The sequence below is a fragment of the Pteropus medius genome, unplaced genomic scaffold (genome assembly GCF_902729225.1).
Source record: "Pteropus medius unplaced genomic scaffold, Ma_sr-lr_union100, whole genome shotgun sequence".
NCBI classification, from domain to species: domain Eukaryota; kingdom Metazoa; phylum Chordata; class Mammalia; order Chiroptera; family Pteropodidae; genus Pteropus; species Pteropus medius.
Genome location: NW_024352837.1, coordinates 162565 through 182690, shown reverse-complemented (window position 1 = coordinate 182690; position 20126 = coordinate 162565). Strand labels below are relative to the sequence as shown.

Here is a 20126-nt window from a genome sequence, read left to right as displayed (position 1 = left end):
ACTTTGACCTCTGATCTCAAACCCTGATCCCCTTTTGTCTGCTGATGCCCTAAACCCTGACTTTCTACATGCCTGAGTTCTCAGCCTTGTGTCTAAACGCTTAAGTCTTTAGCTGCAGATTCTGACCCCTCGCCCTACTCCTGACCCTCAGCTCAGATCACGGACCCCTGACCTGTGCCCCCTCCCCCAGGAGATCTCCTTCTTCTTCCTGGAGCCCTACCGCTCGGCGGCCTGCACTTCCTACTCCTCCTGCCTGGGCTGCCTGGCTGACCAGGGCTGTGGCTGGTGCCTGACTAGCGCCACCTGCCACCTGCGCCAGAGTGGGGCCCACTGCGGAGACGACGGGGCTGGCGGGTCCCTGCTGGTGCTGGTGCCTGCCCTGTGCCCGCTCTGTGAGGAGCATCGCGACTGCCACGCCTGCACCCAGGTGCCCGCCGGGCCACAGAGGGCAGTCCCGAGATGGAGGCAGCCAAAGCAGGAGAATAGGAAAGGGGGTGGGGCCCCCGGGACTGACATGGGCAGCTGAGGGGGCCCCTGGGTGGCGGTGGAGGGACACAGCTGGGGCCGTTGTCTTTGATTTGCTGGGGAACAGAGGAGAGAGGCTGGACAGTGGGCTCCTGGCAGTCAGGACTTTCCCTGTGATAGGGGCCCCCAAAATCCCAACTCAGTGCCTCTTCACCAGAGGGGCACTCATCGGCCCAGGCTGTGGTCTTCAGGCCCGCGAGCTCCAGCAGCTCAGACCATGTGGTCAGGAGTTCACTTCTCGTCGTTCCGCACCCTCGTTTTCCCGGGAGGGTCATTTCTTGCGAGTAGCCAGGGAGCCACAGGGCTCCAGACTCTCGCCCCCGCCCCGACTCCGCCTGGCGGAAGCAGCACCTTTCTGTCCCCACCCTGCTCTCGCCCCCCAGGTCAACAGACATCCCAGAGGTGCGTTGCACTGGCTCTGGTTGGGTCTTGTTGCTGACGCTGGGATCTGTCATTGAGGCTAGGGGGCAGGGGAGAGGGTGTGGCTTCTTGCCCACCCATGGATCCCAAATATTGAATCAGTGCCACCTTGTCCACACAGAGGGGTGCAGTGCCCCAAAAGGGGGTGGGTGCTTGGCAGGCAGAAGCCATGGATGTCAGTGGCTGAAGGGGAGAGCCTGGAGAGGTGGGCGGTTGGGGAGGGAGGTGAGCTTGGAGGGCTGGTCTGTGGGGTGGGGTAGGCAAGGGAAGGCAGGGTACGAAGAGCCCCAGAGAGAGGGCTAAGCTGGGCTCCTACTCCTCCGACCCCCAGGACCCCTTCTGTGAATGGCGTCAGAGCACCAACCGCAAAGGGGACGCGGCGTGCAGCCGGCGGGGCCGGGATCGGGGTGCCCTGAAGAGCCCGGAGGAGTGTCCCCCACTCTGCAGCCAGTGAGCCCTGCTAGGCCAGGGGCGGGTGTCTGGAGGTGTGCATGGGCCAGCTGAGCCGTGACGGGCCCTCCTCCTCGCCCCTAGGCGCCTGACCTGTGACGACTGCCTGGCCAACTCGAGCCAGTGCGCCTGGTGCCAGTCCACCCACACCTGCTTCCTATTTGCCGCTTACCTGGCCCGGTACCCACACGGCGGCTGCCGAGGCTGGGACGACAGGTGTGATCCAGGTGCCTTGGCTCATGGAGGGCGAGGTGGAGACCAGAGGAGGGGGCTGGGCTCTGATACCCACCCCCCCATGCCTGTCACTCTGCAGTGTGCACTCGGAGCCACGCTGCCGGAGCTGTGACCGCTTCCTCACCTGCCACGAGTGTCTGCAGAGCCACGAGTGCGGCTGGTGTGGCAATGAGGACAACCCCACGCTGGGGCGGTGAGGCCCGGATGGGGGGGCAGGTGGGCAGCGGGCAGGCGGGGCCGGGCGGGCGGCTCTCCGCGGCCCCAGTGCTAACGGCTGCTGTTTCTCTGCCCCCTGCCTCTCCTCACCGTCTCTCTTTTCCTCTCCCTTCCCCCTTTCTCTCCATTTCTCCTTCCCCCTCTTCACTCTTTGCCTGTCTCTCTGACTGTTCTCCTGTCTTTCCTTCTGTTTCTCTCTCCTCATCTGTCCGTTTCACTGTATCCCTGACTTTGTCTCTTTTGTCTTTTAAATAAATCTTTTTTTGTCTGACTTCTCTGGGTTTCTATTTCTCTTTCATTTCTCCTTCCATCTCTCTCTCTCCATGTTTACGTTTTTCTTTCTCTCCCTCCAATTGGCCTTCTCTCTCCCTGTCACTGTTTCCTTGTTTCTTGTTTCTTTACCATCTCCCCCACCCCACTCCCTTCTTCAATCTCCCACCTGCCAGGTGCCTCCAGGGAGACTTCTCAGGGCCCCTGGGTGGGGGTAACTGCTCCCTGTGGGTGGGGGAGGGCCTGGGGCTGTCTGTGGCCCTCCCTGCCCGCTGGGCATATGCCCGCTGTCCAGACGTGGATGAGTGTCGCCTGGGCCTGGCACGGTGCCACCTGCGGGCGACCTGCCTGAACACACCCCTCAGCTATGAATGTCACTGCCAGCGGGGCTACCAGGGCGATGGCATCACGTACTGCAACCGCACGTGAGTGGGGCACGGGTTTCCATGGAGATGTTGCCCCGGGGCTGGGGCACGTGGCGATGGAAGGAAGAAGGATCGTGGTGCTGGGGTCCCTCTTGTGGAACCAGCATCCCCAGTGAGCGCTGGGTGTTTGCCTCACAGACTAGGCCTTTATTAGAGTGACAGGGTCCCCAACATGACACCAGTTACTGTGGAGATGGGTAACCCACAGACTGCGGGCCATAGTCTTCAGCATTGCCATGGAGATGGAGGAGGACCAAATTGAAAAGGGGTTTTCACAGAGAACAGATCACCAGTGCCGATGTGTGGTTACTATAGAGACAGGAGTTACCACGTGTATGGGGTTACCTTGGAGACAGGGCCACCCACGTAGTCCAGGATAGTGGAACAGGCAATAGCTTGTGATGGTGTTGCTGTGGAGATGACGGGGTGGGGTGGGACGATGGGATGGGGGCTGCCTCGGGGACTCCGGGCCGGGCCAGCCCAGCCCTTCCCCGACCCCTGCCACGGCCCCTCAGGTGCCTGGAGGACTGTGGCCACGGTGTGTGCAGCGGCGCCCCCGACTTCACCTGCATGTGTGACCTGGGCTGGACATCTGACCTGCCCCCGCCCACGCCTGCCCCAGGCCCCCCAGCTCCCCGTTGCTCCCGAGACTGTGGCTGCAACTTCCACAGCCACTGCCGCAAGCGGGGGCCCGGTTTCTGCGACGAGTGCCAGGGTGAGCTGCGCTCTCCCCAGACACCCCTGGACTGGCCTCAAGGGAGCCTCTTCGGGGGTTCAGTTTCCTTTTCTCTGTGTGGGCTTCAGTGTTCCTCACCCAGCTCTGGGTTCCCCCGCCCCATCGCCTGCTCCCGACCCCAGACAGGCTTCAGTGCCACCCATCTCTTTGTCGGGGCCTCACTTCCCCCTCTTGGGACTTGCTATTGCCCCCGATCTGGGCCCTGGTTATCCTCCCTTGAAGCAGTCAAGTGGGGTCAGGAATCAGCTGAGCCAGTTGGTCAGGCCCCTTCCTGCCCTTGCCCCTGACTCTGTGTCCTGCCTGCTGGGGCCTCCACAGACTGGACGTGGGGGGAGCACTGCGAACGGTGCCGGCCCGGCAGCTTCGGCAATGCCACAGGCTCGGGCGGCTGTCGGCCCTGCCAGTGCAATGGGCATGGGGACCCGCGCCGTGGCCACTGTGACAACCTCAGCGGGCTCTGCTTCTGCCAGGACCACACCGAGGGTGCCCACTGCCAGCTCTGCTCCCCCGGCTACTACGGGGACCCCCGGTGAGCCAGGGGCCAGCCAGGCGGGGTGGGGGTTTAGGGACGGGGCGGGCGGGACTGGTCTGATGCTGACTCTCTGTCTTCCCAGGGCCAGTGGCTCCTGCTTCCGGGAGTGTGGGGGTCGTGCTCTCCTCACCAACGTGTCCTCAGTGGCATTGGGCTCACGTCGGGTTGGGGGGCCGCTGCCTCCAGGTGGTGGAGCAGCGAGAGCCGGGCCAGGCCTGTCCTATTGTGTGTGGGTTGTCTCGGCCACCGAGGCGCTACAGCCCTGTGCTCCCGGGACCCTCTGTCCCCCACTCACCCTCACCTTCTCCCCTGACAGCAGCACCCCCTGCACGGTGAGCTCCGAGGGCTCCAAGGTTCAGACCCATGTCGCCCCCACCCGATGTGACTCCTCAGAAAGACCCTGATCTCTACGGTCCCATTTTTTTTAATCCTTCAAACCCCAAACTCTGTTCCTCAGAGCCCCCAGCCCTTCATTCCTAAGCCCGCAGACCTTCCCATTTCCAAGATCACCTCCTGTTTCTTAGACTCCAAGTCTCCGTTCCCTCGATCCTCAGACTCCCTTATAGTATGTGGGCCAATTCTGACCAATTGGTAGCAGCCGCCAGGAGCTGTAAATAGGAAAGAGGCTCCAGGCAAGAGTGTCTGATCGATTAGCCATGGCTGCTGTCAACACAGGGAGGGGGAATGGTGGCTTCTGTGTCACAGTTTCACAGTCTGCCCAGGATGTTCAAACAGCCCGTTTCCCCGTCTCCGGTTGCCCTCTCTGTTTGAGCCCCTCCTCCCAGACGCCAGGCGCCCCTCTTCCTCATTCCCCATCCCTCATCATCTGCTAATCCTCGGCTCTGCACCCCTCCAGCTGAGCTACGTGCTGGCCTTCGACGGCTTCCCACGCTTCCTGGACACTGGTGTCGTGCAGTCGGACCGCAGCCTCATCGCTGCCTTCTGTGGCCAGCGGCGGGACAGGCCCCTCACCGTGCAGGCCCTGTCTGGTATGGGGACTGGGTGCGGGGGGACCTCTGACCTGGGCTGTGTCCCTGCACCTTGCTGCCTGAGGCGGGCTTAAAACCTAGCCTGACTCTGCCACTAACTTGCTGGGTGACAGGGTCCCTTACCTCCTCTGGGCCTCAGTTTCTTCAGCTGAGAGGCAGATAAGAGCGTGTTATGCTGTTGGGCTGCCTCCGGAAAAAAGAGCCAAGCAAGACATGTCCTTGGGACACACAGAATGGGCCGATGTGAGGTCCTCTGAGCATCTCGGTCCGAGGCGCTCAACCGGGCTGATTGTGCCCTCTAGGCATTTGGCAATGTCTAGTGATGTTCTGATTGTCGTAGTTGGGGGTGTTACTGGCATCTTGTGGGCGGAGGCTGGAGATGCTGCTCCACATCCTCCAGTACACAGGACAGCCCCCCAGCCAAGACTCACCAGGCCCCAACTGTCAACAGGGCTGGGGGAGACCCGGCTTAGTCTGATGGAGATGCACTGGAAATGATTTGTTACCCGTGGCAGTTCAGCGGCCCGTTTGGACGTGCTTCCTTTCATACTGTAGATCAGAGTGGCTCCAGGGCTGGGGGTGAGGGCAGAGTTGGACCTGGCAACGCAGACCCCGCGCAGTGAGCAGCTAGAACTGAGGGGCCCTCATTTCACTTCACTCTGCTATTGTTTACTGAGCACCTATGGTGAGCCAGGCCTGAGCTAGACACTTGGGGTGCAGGTGCAGCAGAGAACAAGGGACACAGGTGCTGCCGGCATGGATTCACAGCGTGTGTGTGTGGGGGGGGGGGGGGGAGGGACAGTGAACTAAGCAAGCTCATATTAGGGAGGGACAAAAGCAAGCGGAAGAAAGCCAGTGCCTGGCCTGTTTGGGGAGTCCCGGAGGGCTTCTGCGCAGAGGTGAAGTTTCACTTGAGGCCTGAAGGGGGCGGTGTGGGCAAGAGCGACTCCTCCAGGTGGAAGGAAGCAGGTGCCCAGGCCTTGAGAAGCAGGAATGGGGCTGGTGCTGGAGCCAGAGGGCCAGAGAAGGGGAGGTGATGAGGTCAGAGGGCCTGCAGGACTTTCTTCTTTTTAAATACAACTTTATTGAGGTATTTTGTTTTTATATATCATTAATTCCTGTCCTCTCCCTGCCCCTGTCTACTTTCTAAAGAGACTGGGTTTTACCTAAGAGCAGTAGAGAGCTGTGGAAGGTTTGGAGCTTGTGAATGACAGGATCAGATTCCTGTTTTTAAAGGGTCACATGGGCTGCTCCGAAGGGCGGAGTGTAGAGGAGCCAGGAAGACTAGTGAGGGGACCTGTGCTGGTGGCCAGGCCAGACGACTGAGGAGGTGGCAGGCAGTGGGTGAATACGAGAGATTTAGGCTTTCACACCGATGGAATGCGACGGGCTGGACGCGGAGAGGGAATGGTTAATCATGGCAGTGATTATGGATGACCTGGGGCCTCGCTTCTCTGCCCACTTACACGGGGTTTTCTCCAAAGCTGGGGTGGAGCAGTGCCCAGACCGTGGCCTTGCCACACGCCGTTGGCCTGTCCCCACAGGGCTGCTCGTGCTGCACTGGGAGGCCAATGGCTCCTCATCTTGGGGCTTCAACGCCTCGGTGGGCTCTGCCCGCTGTGGGTCAGGGGGCCCTGGGAGCTGCCCTGTCCCCCAGGAGTGTGTGCCCCAGGATGGAGCTGCAGGTGCTGGACTCTGCCGCTGTCCCCAGGGCTGGGCCGGCCCACACTGCCGCATGGCTCTGTGTCCTGAAAACTGCAATGCCCACAATGGGGCAGGGACCTGTAACCAGGTACAGGTAGTATGGGACAAGCCAGGTGGGACAGGGGTGGTGCTCAGAGCTCCCGCTGAGCCTCCTTCTGCTTTCCCTCAGAGTCTGGGCGTGTGCATCTGTGTCGAGGGCTTCGGGGGCCCTGACTGCGCCACGAAGCTGGACGGCGGGCAGCTCGTCTGGGAGACCCTCATGGACAGCCGCCTCTCAGCTGTGAGTTGTGGCAGCCTACTCTCCAGGGAGGTGCCACACAGCCTGGGTCATTCTCCCTCTTCCACTCCTGGGACCATCCCCAGACCCTATACTTATCCTGACACTGTATCATGACCTTAGCCTGACTTGTCACTTCCCTGCCTCCACCCCAGGACACCGCTAGCCGCTTCCTACACCGCCTGGGGCACACCATGGTGGAGGGACCTGATGCCACCTTATGGATGTTTGGGGGTCTGGGCCTGCCCCAGGGGCTGCTGGGAAACCTGTACAGGTGAGGAGCGCCCTGGGGAGCTGAGATATCAAAATGAGAGAAGGTCACCTCAGGGGGTGCTGAGATGTCTGTCACACAAAAGTCCCCTCAGGGAGGTGCAGAAAAACCTCTACAGGTGAAGGACACCCCAAAGGACACTGTGACACCTGTCACAGAAGCCTTATCTCAGGGGTGCATACTTACTTGTGTGGTGCTACCCCAGGGGATGATAAGGTGACAATCAACAGAGATGCTGCTGGGGTCAGAGGGGGTCATCCCAGGGGATGCTGGGATACCTGCCAAGTGGGGGGTCCCCCAGGGGATGCTGGGACGACTGGACAGTGAGGCTGCTCGTTTGTGTCTCGGCCCCAGGTACTCAGTGAGTGAGCGGCGGTGGACACAGATGCTGGCAGGAGCTGAGGATGGGGGCCCCGGCCCCTCACCCCGCTCCTTCCACGCGGCCGCCTATGTGCCTGCTGGCCGTGGTGCCATGTACCTGCTGGGGGGGCTCACGGCTGGGGGCGTCACCCGAGACTTCTGGGTGCTCAACCTCACCACCCTGCAGTGGCGGCAGGAGAAGGTGAGCATCTGTCCCACCCCCAGCGCCTGCACCTGGGCACTGGCAAAGATGGCCAGAGCAGCTCCTGCCAGCTTCGCCCCAGGAGCAAGTGGCTTCCTCCCAGGGCTCCAGCACAAGTCCCAGAATTGAATTTCATTGGCCGTCCTGGGTCACATTGTTTTTCTCAGCCATTCTCTGGCCAAGGGGATGTGATGTTCTGGTCGGCCAGGCCAGGGCGCAGCCCGTGGAGCAGGTACAGTCAGCCCTGCGGAGCCAGAGGGCGAGCAGAGGGGCAGGGGCTTCCCAAAGGGACACAGGCTGCTCCTACCTAAGGAAGTGATGTCACGAGGCAGAAATGGCAAGAGGTCTGCTGCACGCCTGCCGAGACCGGGACTGGACGGGAGGCCTAGGGTCTGACCAGCCCAGGCAGCTCACGACCTCCTTAGTGGTTTGGGGGTGTGGGGAGCTCTGGGTCTCGCTTCTACCCACAAGATGGCCCCTGACCTCTGGCCACCCTTGACCTCTGCCCTCTGTCCCTCAGGCCCCTCAGACTGTGGAACTGCCAGCTGTCGCTGGTCACACTCTTACTGCCCGCCGAGGCCTGTCTCTGCTCCTGGTGGGCGGCTACTCCCCTGAAAATGGCTTCAACCAGCAGCTGCTTGAGTACCAGCTGGCGACTGGCACCTGGGTATCCGGAGCTCAGAGCGGGACACCTCCCACAGGTGGGCACGGCGCCTTCGACCTCCCTGCCGTCCAGGGCTTCGTGTAGGCTCTATTCACTTCTGTACCCTATGGTCACTGCCCCCCATGCCTTGTTATCTCCATGTTTCCCCTGACCGCTACCCTGGTTCTCAGGGAACCATCTCCTGAGAAGTTCAAGTTCTCTGTTTACCCCCCCCAACCCACCACCAAACTTCGCGATGAGCTGCCCACTTCTGCCCAGTAGTGATAAGCTACCCCCTCCCCCAGGGCCCAGGTCACCGTCCCTCAGGTATTCTCCTGCCTCTACCTCTCCTTCTGTATCATTCGGTCACTGTCCCCAGGACATTCTGGCCACCCCCCTCCCTCTCTTCTCTTTCCCAGCATCTCTGTTGATTGTCCTTTGAACTGAAGGGAGAGGGAGGGTTGAGAAGGGCTCCTAGGTGTGTGGCCTCAGGACCTGGGGGTATAGTGGTCATGAGACGGGGCGCCCAGGGAGGTGGCGGGGTGCTTCTCTCACCAGCCTTTCCCGCCTTCTGAGCTCACTCCCCCCGCCCCCACCAGGTCTCTATGGTCATTCTGCGGTGTACCACGAGGCCACTGACTCTCTCTACGTGTTCGGGGGCTTCCGCTTCCATGTGGAGCTGGCAGCCCCGTCCCCTGAGCTCTACTCCCTACACTGTCCTGACCGCACCTGGAGCCTGCTGGCCCCTTCTCAGGGGGCAAAGGTCAGGAAATGAGGTCCAGACAGATGGATGTAGGGGTGGCGGGGAGGGGCCCCCCATCCCAGTGATCCAGGGACTGGAATGACCAGGACCTTCCTGCTGTCCCTCCTTTCCGGCCCCCTAAACTAAACTGTGGCAGCCCAAGTGGCCCCTTCTTCCATCCCCGGCTTGGAGGACGGACTCCTAGACCAGGAGGTCAGAGGCCTGGGCTCTGCCCTAGCTCTGCCCCACCCCTAATACGGCCCTGGCAGTACGTCCCTTCCTGGCCTCCCCATCTGTAAACGGGAACTGAGGCTCCTCGCATTTCCTGCCTTCAAGGCCAAAGGAAACGGCGTGTGGGAGAACGTGAAGCCCCGGATGTGCCGTAAGAGACAATTGTGTTTTCCGTCCACCACCAGTGTATTTCCAAGGCCTTCATGGGGCTGGACTTAGAGGGAGGTGGAAGTTAGGGACCAAAGCCTCACCCCAGTCCTCCCCAGCCCAACTGGCAAGGTCACAGGACAGTGCGGTTCCTCTTAAGCAGTCTAGGCTAGGTTCTTGGGGAGCAGCCGGGATGTGGGAGTTCGAGATAGAGGCGGAGGAGATAGCTCTAGGGTCTGCTCCGAGGAGTGAGGGATCTGAGGAAGGTTAGGGTGGGGTGGGCTGCTGGGGCCTGGGACGTGGGGATTAAAGGTGGCAGGTGAGCTGAGAGAGAGAGAGCAGAGGACTGTGGGCTCTAACAGGCCATCCTGCCAACTGTCTCCCCAACAGCCCCGCCCTCGACTTTTCCACGCATCAGCCCTGCTTGGGGACACCATGGTGGTCCTTGGGGGCCGCTCGGACCCTGACGAGTTCAGCAGTGATGTGCTGCTCTACCAGGTCAACTGCAACGCCTGGCTCCTGCCCGACCTCACCCGTAAGTCCACTGCTGTCCCTGGCGGCCCCTGTCCTGGGACACCCGCTCATTAAGAGTCAGTCAGACCCCTTCAGACTCAACAGCAAAGCTCCCATACCTTCCATGTCATCTGAACACCTACGGGGATGCCCTCCTTCCTTTTGTTTCTTAGAAAAGTTTATTTTTTATTAAAAGTTTTGTAAAAAAAAAATTTTAACTCTGATTACAAAAGTACTAATACACATCGTATATAATTTGTGAAATAGGAAGAAAAAATTCCCCCTAATCCCACTCTGTCGCGACAGCTACGACCACACGGAGGTGTTCCCGGTCTTCACTGTCCACGGGTTAGACAGGGGCTTGTATCTTGCCTTTTAATTCCTTTTAACCTTACAGGTGACCGACTGTGTTTTTCTGGGCCTGTCTCCTTTTCTTTTTACTTCTCTTTCTAACTCTCTGCCTTCTAATTCTCTTTTTCTCTTAATCTATCTTTTCCACCACTCTGTGACTCTTTTTTTCTGAGGATTTCAAAAACTGAGGTGCAAGTCGGATAACATAAAATGAATCGTTGTAAAATTAACAGTTCAGTGGTATTTAGTACCTTCACAATACTGTGCAAGCACCACCTCTATTTGGTTCCAGAATATTTGCTTTTTGTGCTGGTCCCAGCCTATCGATAACCAGCGCTTTGACTGGACCAGCTCTCCCGGTTCTTATGATGACAGGATGCTCTTTTGATGCAGGACAGGGTGAATGTCGAACTCAGGTCCTACGTCTACCTAGGGAGGGTCCTTGACTTCATACAGGAAAGAATTCAAGTGGGAGCCAGAGTTAGAAACATAGGGAAAGTTTATTAGAGAAGGCATAATGCTCTACCAACAGACCCATGGTCTCTTCTCAGAGGCCAAGAATGAGACCCAGAATTTGAGAAATTCGGTTTATATCTGAATCTTAGGTCCTATGAAAATTGCAGCTTAAAGTCTTTGTTTTCCTGTTTTCCTTTCAGGGTGTGGGTGTACAGTGTGAAAGTTTTGGTAAACAGTTGGTAGTAATCTCAGCAGGAATCTTCCTTTGTTCCGTAGATTCCCGAGGTCTGGCTGTTGGGCCGATCAGCAGGCTCCAAATACAACATAGTTTATTTATTATTTAGTCAGTTCTTGTACTTCTCACGCCTGTTCCCTCTATCACTTTAGCAATAACTGTCAGGAAACTTGGAAAAGTTACAGGTTCATTACTTATAAGACCTAGAAACTACACAGCACACCTGGCTGTAGACCACAGGGCGAGGCCACCAGTAGAGAGAGCTCGCCCAGGCCTGGGTGCTGCTTTTTATTGGGGTCGAGGGTGGGGACCTAGGCTTTCGCAGACTCACTCCTTTTGGGTGATTTTAAAACCCAAGAGTGGGAATTTAAAGCACAGGAAGAGAAAACAAACTAGTAGCCCAAATGGTCAGATGTTAAAATCAACCAAGTTCTCTAAGAAAGGAGTGTGCGCGCGCGCGTGTGTGTGCGTGCGTGTGCGTGCGTGTGCGTGTGCGTGTGTGTGTGTGTAGGGGGTGGGGTCTGGCTCTTTATCTAGTCGTGTGGCTGACCACGGCCTTCCTTGAAGCAGGTGCCTCTGTGAAATGGGTGGCTCGCAATCAAAGCTTAAGTCAGACACCTGTCAGGGCTTATACTACATTTATCTCCATTCTCGATTTCACTCTCCAGTTCCTTTTTTTTCTGTTTGTGTTTCTCTCCCTCTTTTGTTTTGCTGTCTGTGTCTGATTCTCTGGCCCTGTCCGGCCTTCCCTCTCTCTCTGTCCGGCCACACCTGTCTCCACTCTCCTTAGACATCCCTCCCCTTGGGTCCCTCTCTGATTGGCACCTTAGTGGCCTCTTTGTGTGGGTCTCCCACCCACTCTCTTTCTGAGCACTGTCCGTCTTTCCCCAGGCCAGGCCTCTGTGGGGGCCCCGATGGAGGAGTCCGTGGCCCACGCAGTGGCGGCAGTGGGGGGCCGCCTGTACATCTCCGGGGGCTTCGGGGGAGTGGCCCTGGGCCGCTTGCTGGCCTTGACCCTGCCCCCTGACCCCTGTCGGCTGCTGCCCTCACCTGAAGCTTGTAACAAGTCTGGGGCCTGCACCTGGTGCCATGGGGCCTGCTTGTCTGGGGACCAGGCCCACAGGTAACCATGGTGACTGACAGCTGCAGGGGAGGGAGGTACTGGTGCCCTTCCAGGGGGGTTCTGTGCTAGACCAGGCTGGGCAAGGCCTCGGGAGGGTACTGTCCGGTTAGGACACCAGCTCATCTGGGAAAGAAGGTGGCTCAACACAGGCAGGGGCAGGCTGGGGGCCCCCAAGGGCGGAGTGTCACCTGAGAATGCTTCCTGGAGGAGCTGGGTCTGAACTGGGCCTTAAAGGACCAGGAGACTTTACACCAGCAAAGGTTCAGAAGTGGGGCTGCCCCTGGCATGTTCGAGATTCCATCTGAGTTTGGGGAAAATGGGACTGGAAAGTTGGGTAGGGCCAGCTCGGAAAGGGCTCCTGGCACTTGGCCAAGGCGCCGGGCTCTGTCCGGATCCACAGACCGTTCACATGTAGTTTGGCACGTCTCAGGAAGCTGAAAGGGCCGTCAGGTGTAGCATAAGCACCTTTGGCTGCCTGATCATCCCGAGTTGGTGCGAAGCTACCCATGGCTTTATTTGTCCCATTAAATGTGTTACCATGTTTACTATGGAAATACTGAATCAAAGGTTTGACTTATGGGGTGCTCCCTCTAGACTCTGCAAGGGGTGTTGTGTAACAGTGGGCACATTCACTGCTTCTCTAGAATCTGGAAAGTTCTGGAGCATGCGGGCCTTCAAGGCTTTGGGGTAAGAGATTTGGACCTCCTCTGAGTGAAAGGGAGCCACTGAGGCTTTGCACAGGAGAGGGCAGGGCCCGGCCTTGGCAGAGAGGGCCCTTGGGGCCGCTGTGCGGGGATGGCGAGGGAAGCCGGGAGCGAGAGGAAGAGGCCTGAACCGTGCAAGGGGCTGCGGAGCGGGACGCGAGGGGATGGTCAGAGAGAGGAGGCAGAAGGCCTCAGTGGCCGGAGGGGCAGGGCGGAGGAGTACTGTCCTGTGTCTGTGGCCGGGGTGATAGGTGGATGTGCATCATCACCAGGTAGGGTGGGGGAGAAGTGAGTTTGTGAGTCCTGTGCTGGGGGGTGGTCTGCAGGAGAATTCCAGGAGGCACCAGGACCAGGCGAGGCTCAGGGGAGGAAGGGTGGGGCCTGGCTGCATACAATGAGCCAACCTCGTGCTTCCCAGGCTGGGCTGTGGGGGCCCCCCCTGCTCCCCGATGCCTCGCTCCCCTGAGGAGTGTCGCCGTCTCCGAACCTGCAGTGAGTGCCTGGCCCGCCATCCTCGGACTCTGCAGCCTGGAGATGGGGAGGTGAGTCGTGTGAAGGTGGGAGGCGGCTTGGACCCACCATGCTATGCTCTTCAGCTGTGATGGGCGGGATGGGAAGAGCTGGGTGGGGAGGGGTGCTGGGACCCTGGGGGCCCCACAGAGCCTGTCTCCCCGCCAGGCATCTGCCCCGCGCTGTAAGTGGTGTACCAACTGCCCCGAGGGTGCCTGCATTGGGCGCAACGGGTCCTGCACCTCAGAGAACGACTGTCGCATCAATCAGCGAGAGGTCTTCTGGGCGGGGAACTGCTCGGAGGCCGCCTGCGGGGCTGCCGACTGCGAGCAATGCACCAGGGAGGGCAAGTGCATGTGGACGCGGCAGTTCAAGAGGACAGGTGGGCGCCGAGGCTTGGTCCCCGAGAGAGGAGCTGGTGGCCTGGACCCCTGAGTCTGAGCGGGAGGGGCCCGGAGCCCCGGACTCTGGGGTCTGTGGGGGCGGGGCCGGGGCCGGACTCCGGGGTCTGTGGGGGCGGGGCCGGGGCCGGACTCCGGGGTCTGTGGGGGCGGGGCCGGGGGCCTGGACGAGGTTTTAATCACTGCCCCACCCCCAGGGGAGACTCGCCGCATCCTCTCAGTGCAGCCCACGTATGACTGGACGTGCTTCAGCCACTCGCTGCTGAATGTGTCTCCCATGCCGGTAGAATCGTCGCCCCCACTGCCTTGCCCCACTCCCTGTCACCTCCTACCCAACTGCTCCTTCTGCCTGGACTCCAAGGGTGCGGACGGGGGCTGGCAGCACTGTGTCTGGAGCAGCAGCCTCCAGCAGGTACTGCGCCCGTCTGGGCATCCCGTCCCCTTCCTCTGCCGCGCTCACTTTCTCCGCCAGCGGCTGCTCCGTCCTCCCTCCTCCTCCAGCTCCCTAGCTCTGGTCGCACCATCAGGCTTTTGCTTTATTCTCCCTTCCTCTTCTCTCCTCCCGGCAACTCTTCCTTCCCTCCTTGCCTTGTGAGTGACCCTGGTGTGTCTTCCTGCCAAACTCCTGTGCCACCTCTGCACCCCGCACCCTGCGTCTCTCCAGCTCTCGCTCCGTCCTTCCTGGCTCTTATTCCGCCTCCCGTCTCCCTCCCAGACCCTTCTGCTTCCCTCCTCCAGCTCTTTCTCTCTCTCTGCTTTCAGAACTTTTGTTTGTAAGAAACAGAAACCCACTCAAGCTGGTTTTATTAGCAGAAACTGGGGGGATTTGGTGGAATCTGAGGACAGGAAGTACGTGTTGGTCTGAGGTTCTCAGGCCACGTGGTCTCTTAATCTTAGCTGTTCTCTGGTTTCTCGGTTTGATCGTCAACACACAGGGCCTCAAATGGCAGCGCTTGATTCTCAGTCTAGGTGACTTTCTAATTCCAGAGACCACAGTCATCTCAGTTTGTCGATTCACTCACAGTCTCTAGAGAAGACCAGCTCAGCTCACAAGTTAGGTGTCCTTGGTCCTTAGAACTCCTTGGTCCAAGGAGACGTAGCCAGGGAGGGGTAGGAGCACACGGTTCCAACGTGGCAGCTCAGACCCACCCCTCCTCTGTGGCTGTGGGCTGGAGAGATGATTCTGGAGGGTCTGGGGAGGCGCTTTGTGTGCCAGTGACAGTCCGCCCCTTGACTGCCCAGCACATGCTGTGTTGTAAAATCCATTCCTAAGGTGCCACTGCCTGGCGTGATTTAGCTGGCGGACACTGAAGGCATCCACCCCCCAAACCCAGCCAGCGGGAGGCACGATTCACCTACTGTCGCATCCAGAAGCAGTGTCATTGGGCTGGAGTCCCACGCCTCCAACCCCAACTGATGTCCACTCCCCAGTCATATCTTTATAGTGTAAGACCCAGTCGAGGTGCGACCATACACCATCTCAATCTGTGACCTGAAATGATTCTTTCATAAAGTGGGAGTGATAGCAGCAGACCCCTTTTGGGGTGTTTCCAACACCAATGACTAATTCATCAATTCTCCAGACACCAACTGGGTGTCTAACACGTCACTTCACCCTGACACCACCTATCTGGGGTTAACTTCAGATCCCACAAGTTAAAGGGCTCAGTCCCACAAGACTGCCCTGCTTCGGGTGCCGGTCACGAATCCTGGCCAGCCATGCTTTTGACCGACCAGCTATAAGACAGGGGTTCTCACCGCCCACTCTGTAGGTTCAATAATTTGCTAGAAGGGTTCACAGAACTCAGAAACATTTACTCACTAATACCAGTTTATTGTAAAGGATACAATTCAGGAAGAGCCAAGCGGAAGAGATAAATAGGGCCAGGTAAGGTGGGGTATGGAGTTCCCTGGTCATTCCACCCTCCTGGCTGGTGTGTTCTCCAACTCTGCACTTGGCAGATCAAGAGTTTTTATAGAGCTCGAGGTCAGCGGGTGGGCCTTAAAGTCACACCCCTCTAATCACTGGTCTTTCTGGTGACCCCCTCCTAAGTTACCTCATTAGCATAAGCTTGGTGAAAGGAGCCTCTTGTGAGGAACAAAAGACATTCCCATCACTCAGGGGAAATTCCAAGTGTTTTAGTAGCTTGGTGCCAGGAATGGGGGGGGGACGAAAACCAAATATATCTTTGTGTTGCTCCATACCATCCTGCAGGCAGGTTGTGCAAATTAAGTAGGAGGATGTCTTGAGAGCAGAGCCTGCCTTTCACTAAAAACTCAGTAGTGCGCCAGATTCTGGCCACTGGGAGGACTCTGGGTCTCCACTGTCAGGGACACACCTTGGGGATCACAGCACAGCAGCTGGGTGGGGGGATGTCCCCATGGGGGCTCTCAGTGTGACCCTGCAGTGTTGGTCTCCCCGAGCCTGGGGTCCTTCTGGTGATACGAGTTCTCCCCAGATATTATTTTATTTTTTTATTATTATTTTTTCCCCCTCTTTAATTCCCTCCCACACACATACACTTCTACTCCTGACCTACGGATGTTGCCGTTTCCCCTTAAGAACTGGATCTCTGAAGACGGGGCGTCTCCTCCCACGTGCTCGCGGGGCACCCAGGGCCTGGTGCACCCGGGGCATGGTCGGTGGCTCCACCTGGGGCGTGAACCCCAGGACCTTCTGTATGTAAAGCAGATATGCTGACCACTACACTATGGAGCCACCCCTCCCCGGATATTATTTGTCTTGGTGGGGACTCCACAGATCAGAAGGCAACACTAGAGAGCACGTGCTGCTCCCGCAGCCCCTCCGTGCCAGGCTCCCAGGGCACCCCTGGAGGTGAGGGATCGGCCTAGCACGAGGCAGGAGGAAGTGGTGGGGCTGCTGCATGGGAGAGCGCAAAGCCCGTGCTGCGTGTGAACGTGAGGGGACTTCCGCCAGATCTGATTTCTCTGAAATCTTCTAGTTAAAGTGTTGGCTGGCTCCGGTTTTTGAAAAGCACCGCAGCACAGCTGAAACATAGCAGGTGTGCAGGGCAGACCTGTTATGATTTGGCTCAAAGGCAGCTGTATTTCAACCATCCGGCATTGTGCTTTTGAATGATTTTGGCCTCAGAGCCTGGGGCAGGCAACAGAGTGTTCTTTTCCCTGGCTGGCTGGCTGGCTGGTTGGGTTATGGGCACATGTCAGGAGACGAGCTGAGATCCTGCTCCTGGAACTTAGGTTCACACGTCTCTGCCAGGAGCACAGGAAATACAGTTACGGTGTTGGACAGCGAGCATTTGGCCATCCGGGAGGATACAGCAGAAAGCACTTTGCAGACGGGGGCCTCGGGCTTCTCTCCACCCTCCCAGATTGCCCGCTGTCTGCCAGCGGGTGCTCTAAATTCAGATCTGGAGGCCTAGCCTGGCAGCGAATTTGGCGGCTGAGCGAGGCTCGGCTCATCAGCGGGCTCTGGCGACAGCAGTTGGGGTTTTCTATTTCAGGATTGCGTGGTAGCTTCGCTTTTTCCTAGGTGCTTTCAGCCAGCCCGCCCAGACTAATCACTTTCCTCCTATACTTTCCTTGAGGCCTGAGCCGTAAGTAAAACGCTCTCGTACACTGAGGTAAGCTCTTAAGAGTCTGGCCCTCCCTGGGCACCTTCTGGGTCCTAAGATGTGATAAGTGAAGGCCTGTGAGCTGCTGCTCAGCCCCTGGCCACGGACGTTTCAGCTTCACAGCCCAGGGTGGGAGCATCCTGTGGCCTGGCAGCCAGGTTCACGTTTTTTTTTTTTTTCTAATCAGCTGTGGCTCGCAGCCCCCCGTCCTGATATTCATTTCTGTCTCTACCTGGGATTGTTGCCTCCCTTTGATTATAAGAGGCAGTTGTGCCCTGAGCCAGGCGGGTAAAGGGGACTCGTTACACTAACACAGTGGCACCTCTTGAAAGCCAGGGTGGAGTGCAGCCAGGCGTCACCAGGGACTGGGGACGGCCCTGGAAAGCTGCCTTCGCACCTGCGTTTGGGGGCGTCTGGTTCTCAGCTCTGCTTCCTTCCGCCTCTGTTCTTTTCCCGCTTCTCTCCTCGTCGCTGCTGCTGTTTGCTCACCCAGAGGGCCCCGCCAGCCCCGGTCTTCACAGTCTTCTGGCTTCAAGGATGTCCCTAGTCTGGCTTAACTGCCGACGCTTGACCGGGAGAATGTGATGGCCTCGGCTGGTGTCCACTTTGGTCCACCCGGCTGTGGCCAGGGAGGGTGCGATCTCTGAGAAGAGGGTGCAGGTTGGAAAGATTCCCGGGATGTGTTTGACCCTCTTTCTCTGCGTTTCTCCTCCCTGGACAGTGTCTGAGCCCCTCCTACCTGCCCCTGCGATGTATGGCCGGAGGCTGCGGGAGGCTGCTCCGAGGGCCCGAGAGCTGCTCCCTGGGCTGTGCTCAGGCAACCCAGTGTGCCCTGTGCCTGCGGCGCCCCCACTGTGGCTGGTGTGCCTGGGGGGGCCAGGATGGGGGTGGCCGCTGCCTGGAGGGTGGACTCAGTGGCCCCCGTGACGGTGAGAGGGGTTCGGGGGTGGGCTGAGAGGGGCTGGCACAGAGGTGGGGCTTGGCAAGTAGGAGCGAGGGCCTGGGTGTCTGGGTGGGTGGCACAGGCCCCACCGAAGCCCTGTGTCCCCATGCCAGGGCTGACGTGTGGGCGTCCTGGGGCCTCCTGGGCCTTCCTGTCCTGCCCCCCTGAGGACGAGTGTGCAAACGGGCACCACGACTGCAACGAGACACAGAACTGCCACGACCGGCCCCATGGTTATGAGTGCAGCTGCAAGACGGGCTACACCATGGACAAGTGAGGCCGCAGCCAGACCAGGGCCGGGGCGGGTTGGAGGCTTGGACAGCAGTAAAGGATGAGGTGTGGACCAAAGCAGGATGGAAGAAAACAGAGTTCAAGGCGGAAGGTGGTGGGACTGATTCAAGGAGGGTGCTGGTGGGGGCCAGGTGGGGGCTAGGTGGTGGTGGGGCAGGGTCGACGAGTTTGATAGGGGACCCCAGGAAGAGGGGGCTGCAGGCTGGCTCTTGGAGAGGCAGTGATGGAACAGAGCAGGGGTGAAGGTGGTAGGAGCGGGCTCGCCACCGCCCTGCCCTGAGCCCCGCCTGTCCCGCCCCGCAGCGTGACGGGGCTGTGTCGCCCGGTGTGCGCCCAGGGCTGCGTGAACGGTTCGTGTGTGGAGCCTGATCACTGCCGCTGCCACTTTGGCTTTGTGGGCCGCAACTGCTCCACGGAGTGTCGCTGCAACCGCCACAGCGAGTGTGCGGGCGTGGGGGCCCGCGACCACTGCCTGCTCTGCCGCAACCACACCAAGGTGGGCTGCCCGGCCTCAGGCCCCGACCGCCCGCGCTCGGGCATCCCGAGCCTCTTTCGAGCCCCAGTAAGCCAGGCATGGGGCGAGGCGGCATGACCTCGTTCGAGAGGCGCGAGAAGACTTTGGGGACATCGTCCGGGTTCGTGTCAGAGAAGGGCTGCCCTAGGGTAGTGGACAGAGCTGGTGCTGTGCCAGGGGTGGTGGTCCCATGGGGGACTCGGGAGAGTTTAGGGAGGGGCTTTCTGAGCTCAGCACTTTGGACTGGGGAAGAGTGAAGCCCCCGTCACTGGAGGTGTGCGAGCGAAGGCAGAGGGCGCAAGCACAGGTGGGCTGGGGTTGCCCGAGCCAAGCGCCAGGCCTGCCGCCCTCCCGCGGTGCTCCCAGAGCCTGCCCCCTCACTGTCGTGCCCCCGTGGTTCTCCAACCCCTCTGGTGCCCTGTCTGGCTTCCAGGGCAGCCACTGTGAGCAGTGCCTCCCGCTGTTCGTGGGCTCCGCTGTGGGGGGCGGGACCTGCCGGCCCTGCCACGCCTTCTGTCGAGGCAACAGCCACGTCTGTGTGTCCAAGAAGGAGCTCGAAATGGCCAGGAGGGAGCCAGAGAAGTACTCACTGGATCCAGAGGAGGTGAAAGGGGCTGGAGGCCCGAACTCCTGGGTCTGAGGGAGCAGGTGCCTGGTGCTTGCCTTTTTGTGATCACCTTGTCGTTCCTTGGCTAGATTGAAAACTGGGTGACAGAGGGTCCTAGTGAAGACGAGGCTGTGTGTGTGAACTGCCAGAATAATAGCTATGGGGACAAATGTGAGAGCTGCCTCCATGGCTACTTCCTCCTGGATGGGAAGTGCACCAAGTAAGTGGAAGGGAGCCCTTGCCCTGTTCACTGGGCGTAGCTCTGGGGGCCAGAGACCCCTCCCCAGTCCTCTGTCCTCAGCCAGGAGAGGATGAAATCCCCCGGGAGCCCCGGGGCTGGGGCAGGGGTTGGAAGGAAGGAGCTGGACTCAGATGGGAGGCCCCCGACCTCGGAGGCCCTGCTGAAATGCAGGCCACAGAGCAGCTCCCACTGGAGAGCTGTAGGAAAAGAGAGGGCCGCTGGGGGACAGGCCTCGAGACACCCTCGTCGTTCTACCCTCTTCGTTCTGAT

The 20126-nt window shown here is 59.3% G+C and overlaps 1 protein-coding gene across 5 annotated transcripts in view; it reads left to right on the top strand.

Moving 5' to 3' along the window:
• MEGF8 (multiple EGF like domains 8) overlaps positions 1-20126 on the top strand; it is a 40174-nt gene that overhangs the window by 14702 nt on the left and 5346 nt on the right. For 2 of the 5 annotated variants that reach the window (XM_039849997.1, XM_039849992.1), the window contains 25 exons: positions 191-427; positions 1277-1395; positions 1480-1611; positions 1709-1822; positions 2292-2540; positions 3056-3255; positions 3595-3805; positions 3891-4140; positions 4665-4797; positions 6282-6595; positions 6671-6781; positions 6934-7052; positions 7404-7611; positions 8132-8312; positions 8854-9017; positions 9765-9909; positions 11821-12052; positions 13175-13298; positions 13435-13648; positions 13865-14079; positions 17982-18189; positions 18317-18476; positions 18798-18990; positions 19442-19612; positions 19705-19835. In XM_039849997.1, coding sequence (XP_039705931.1) covers positions 191-427; positions 1277-1395; positions 1480-1611; positions 1709-1822; positions 2292-2540; positions 3056-3255; positions 3595-3805; positions 3891-4140; positions 4665-4797; positions 6282-6595; positions 6671-6781; positions 6934-7052; positions 7404-7611; positions 8132-8312; positions 8854-9017; positions 9765-9909; positions 11821-12052; positions 13175-13298; positions 13435-13648; positions 13865-14079; positions 17982-18189; positions 18317-18476; positions 18798-18990; positions 19442-19612; positions 19705-19835 — 4535 coding nt within the window. The remainder of the gene's footprint in view (positions 1-190; positions 428-1276; positions 1396-1479; positions 1612-1708; positions 1823-2291; positions 2541-3055; positions 3256-3594; positions 3806-3890; positions 4141-4664; positions 4798-6281; positions 6596-6670; positions 6782-6933; positions 7053-7403; positions 7612-8131; positions 8313-8853; positions 9018-9764; positions 9910-11820; positions 12053-13174; positions 13299-13434; positions 13649-13864; positions 14080-17981; positions 18190-18316; positions 18477-18797; positions 18991-19441; positions 19613-19704; positions 19836-20126) is intronic. The other 3 variants (XM_039849996.1, XM_039849995.1, XM_039849993.1) reach the window with 3 other exon arrangements.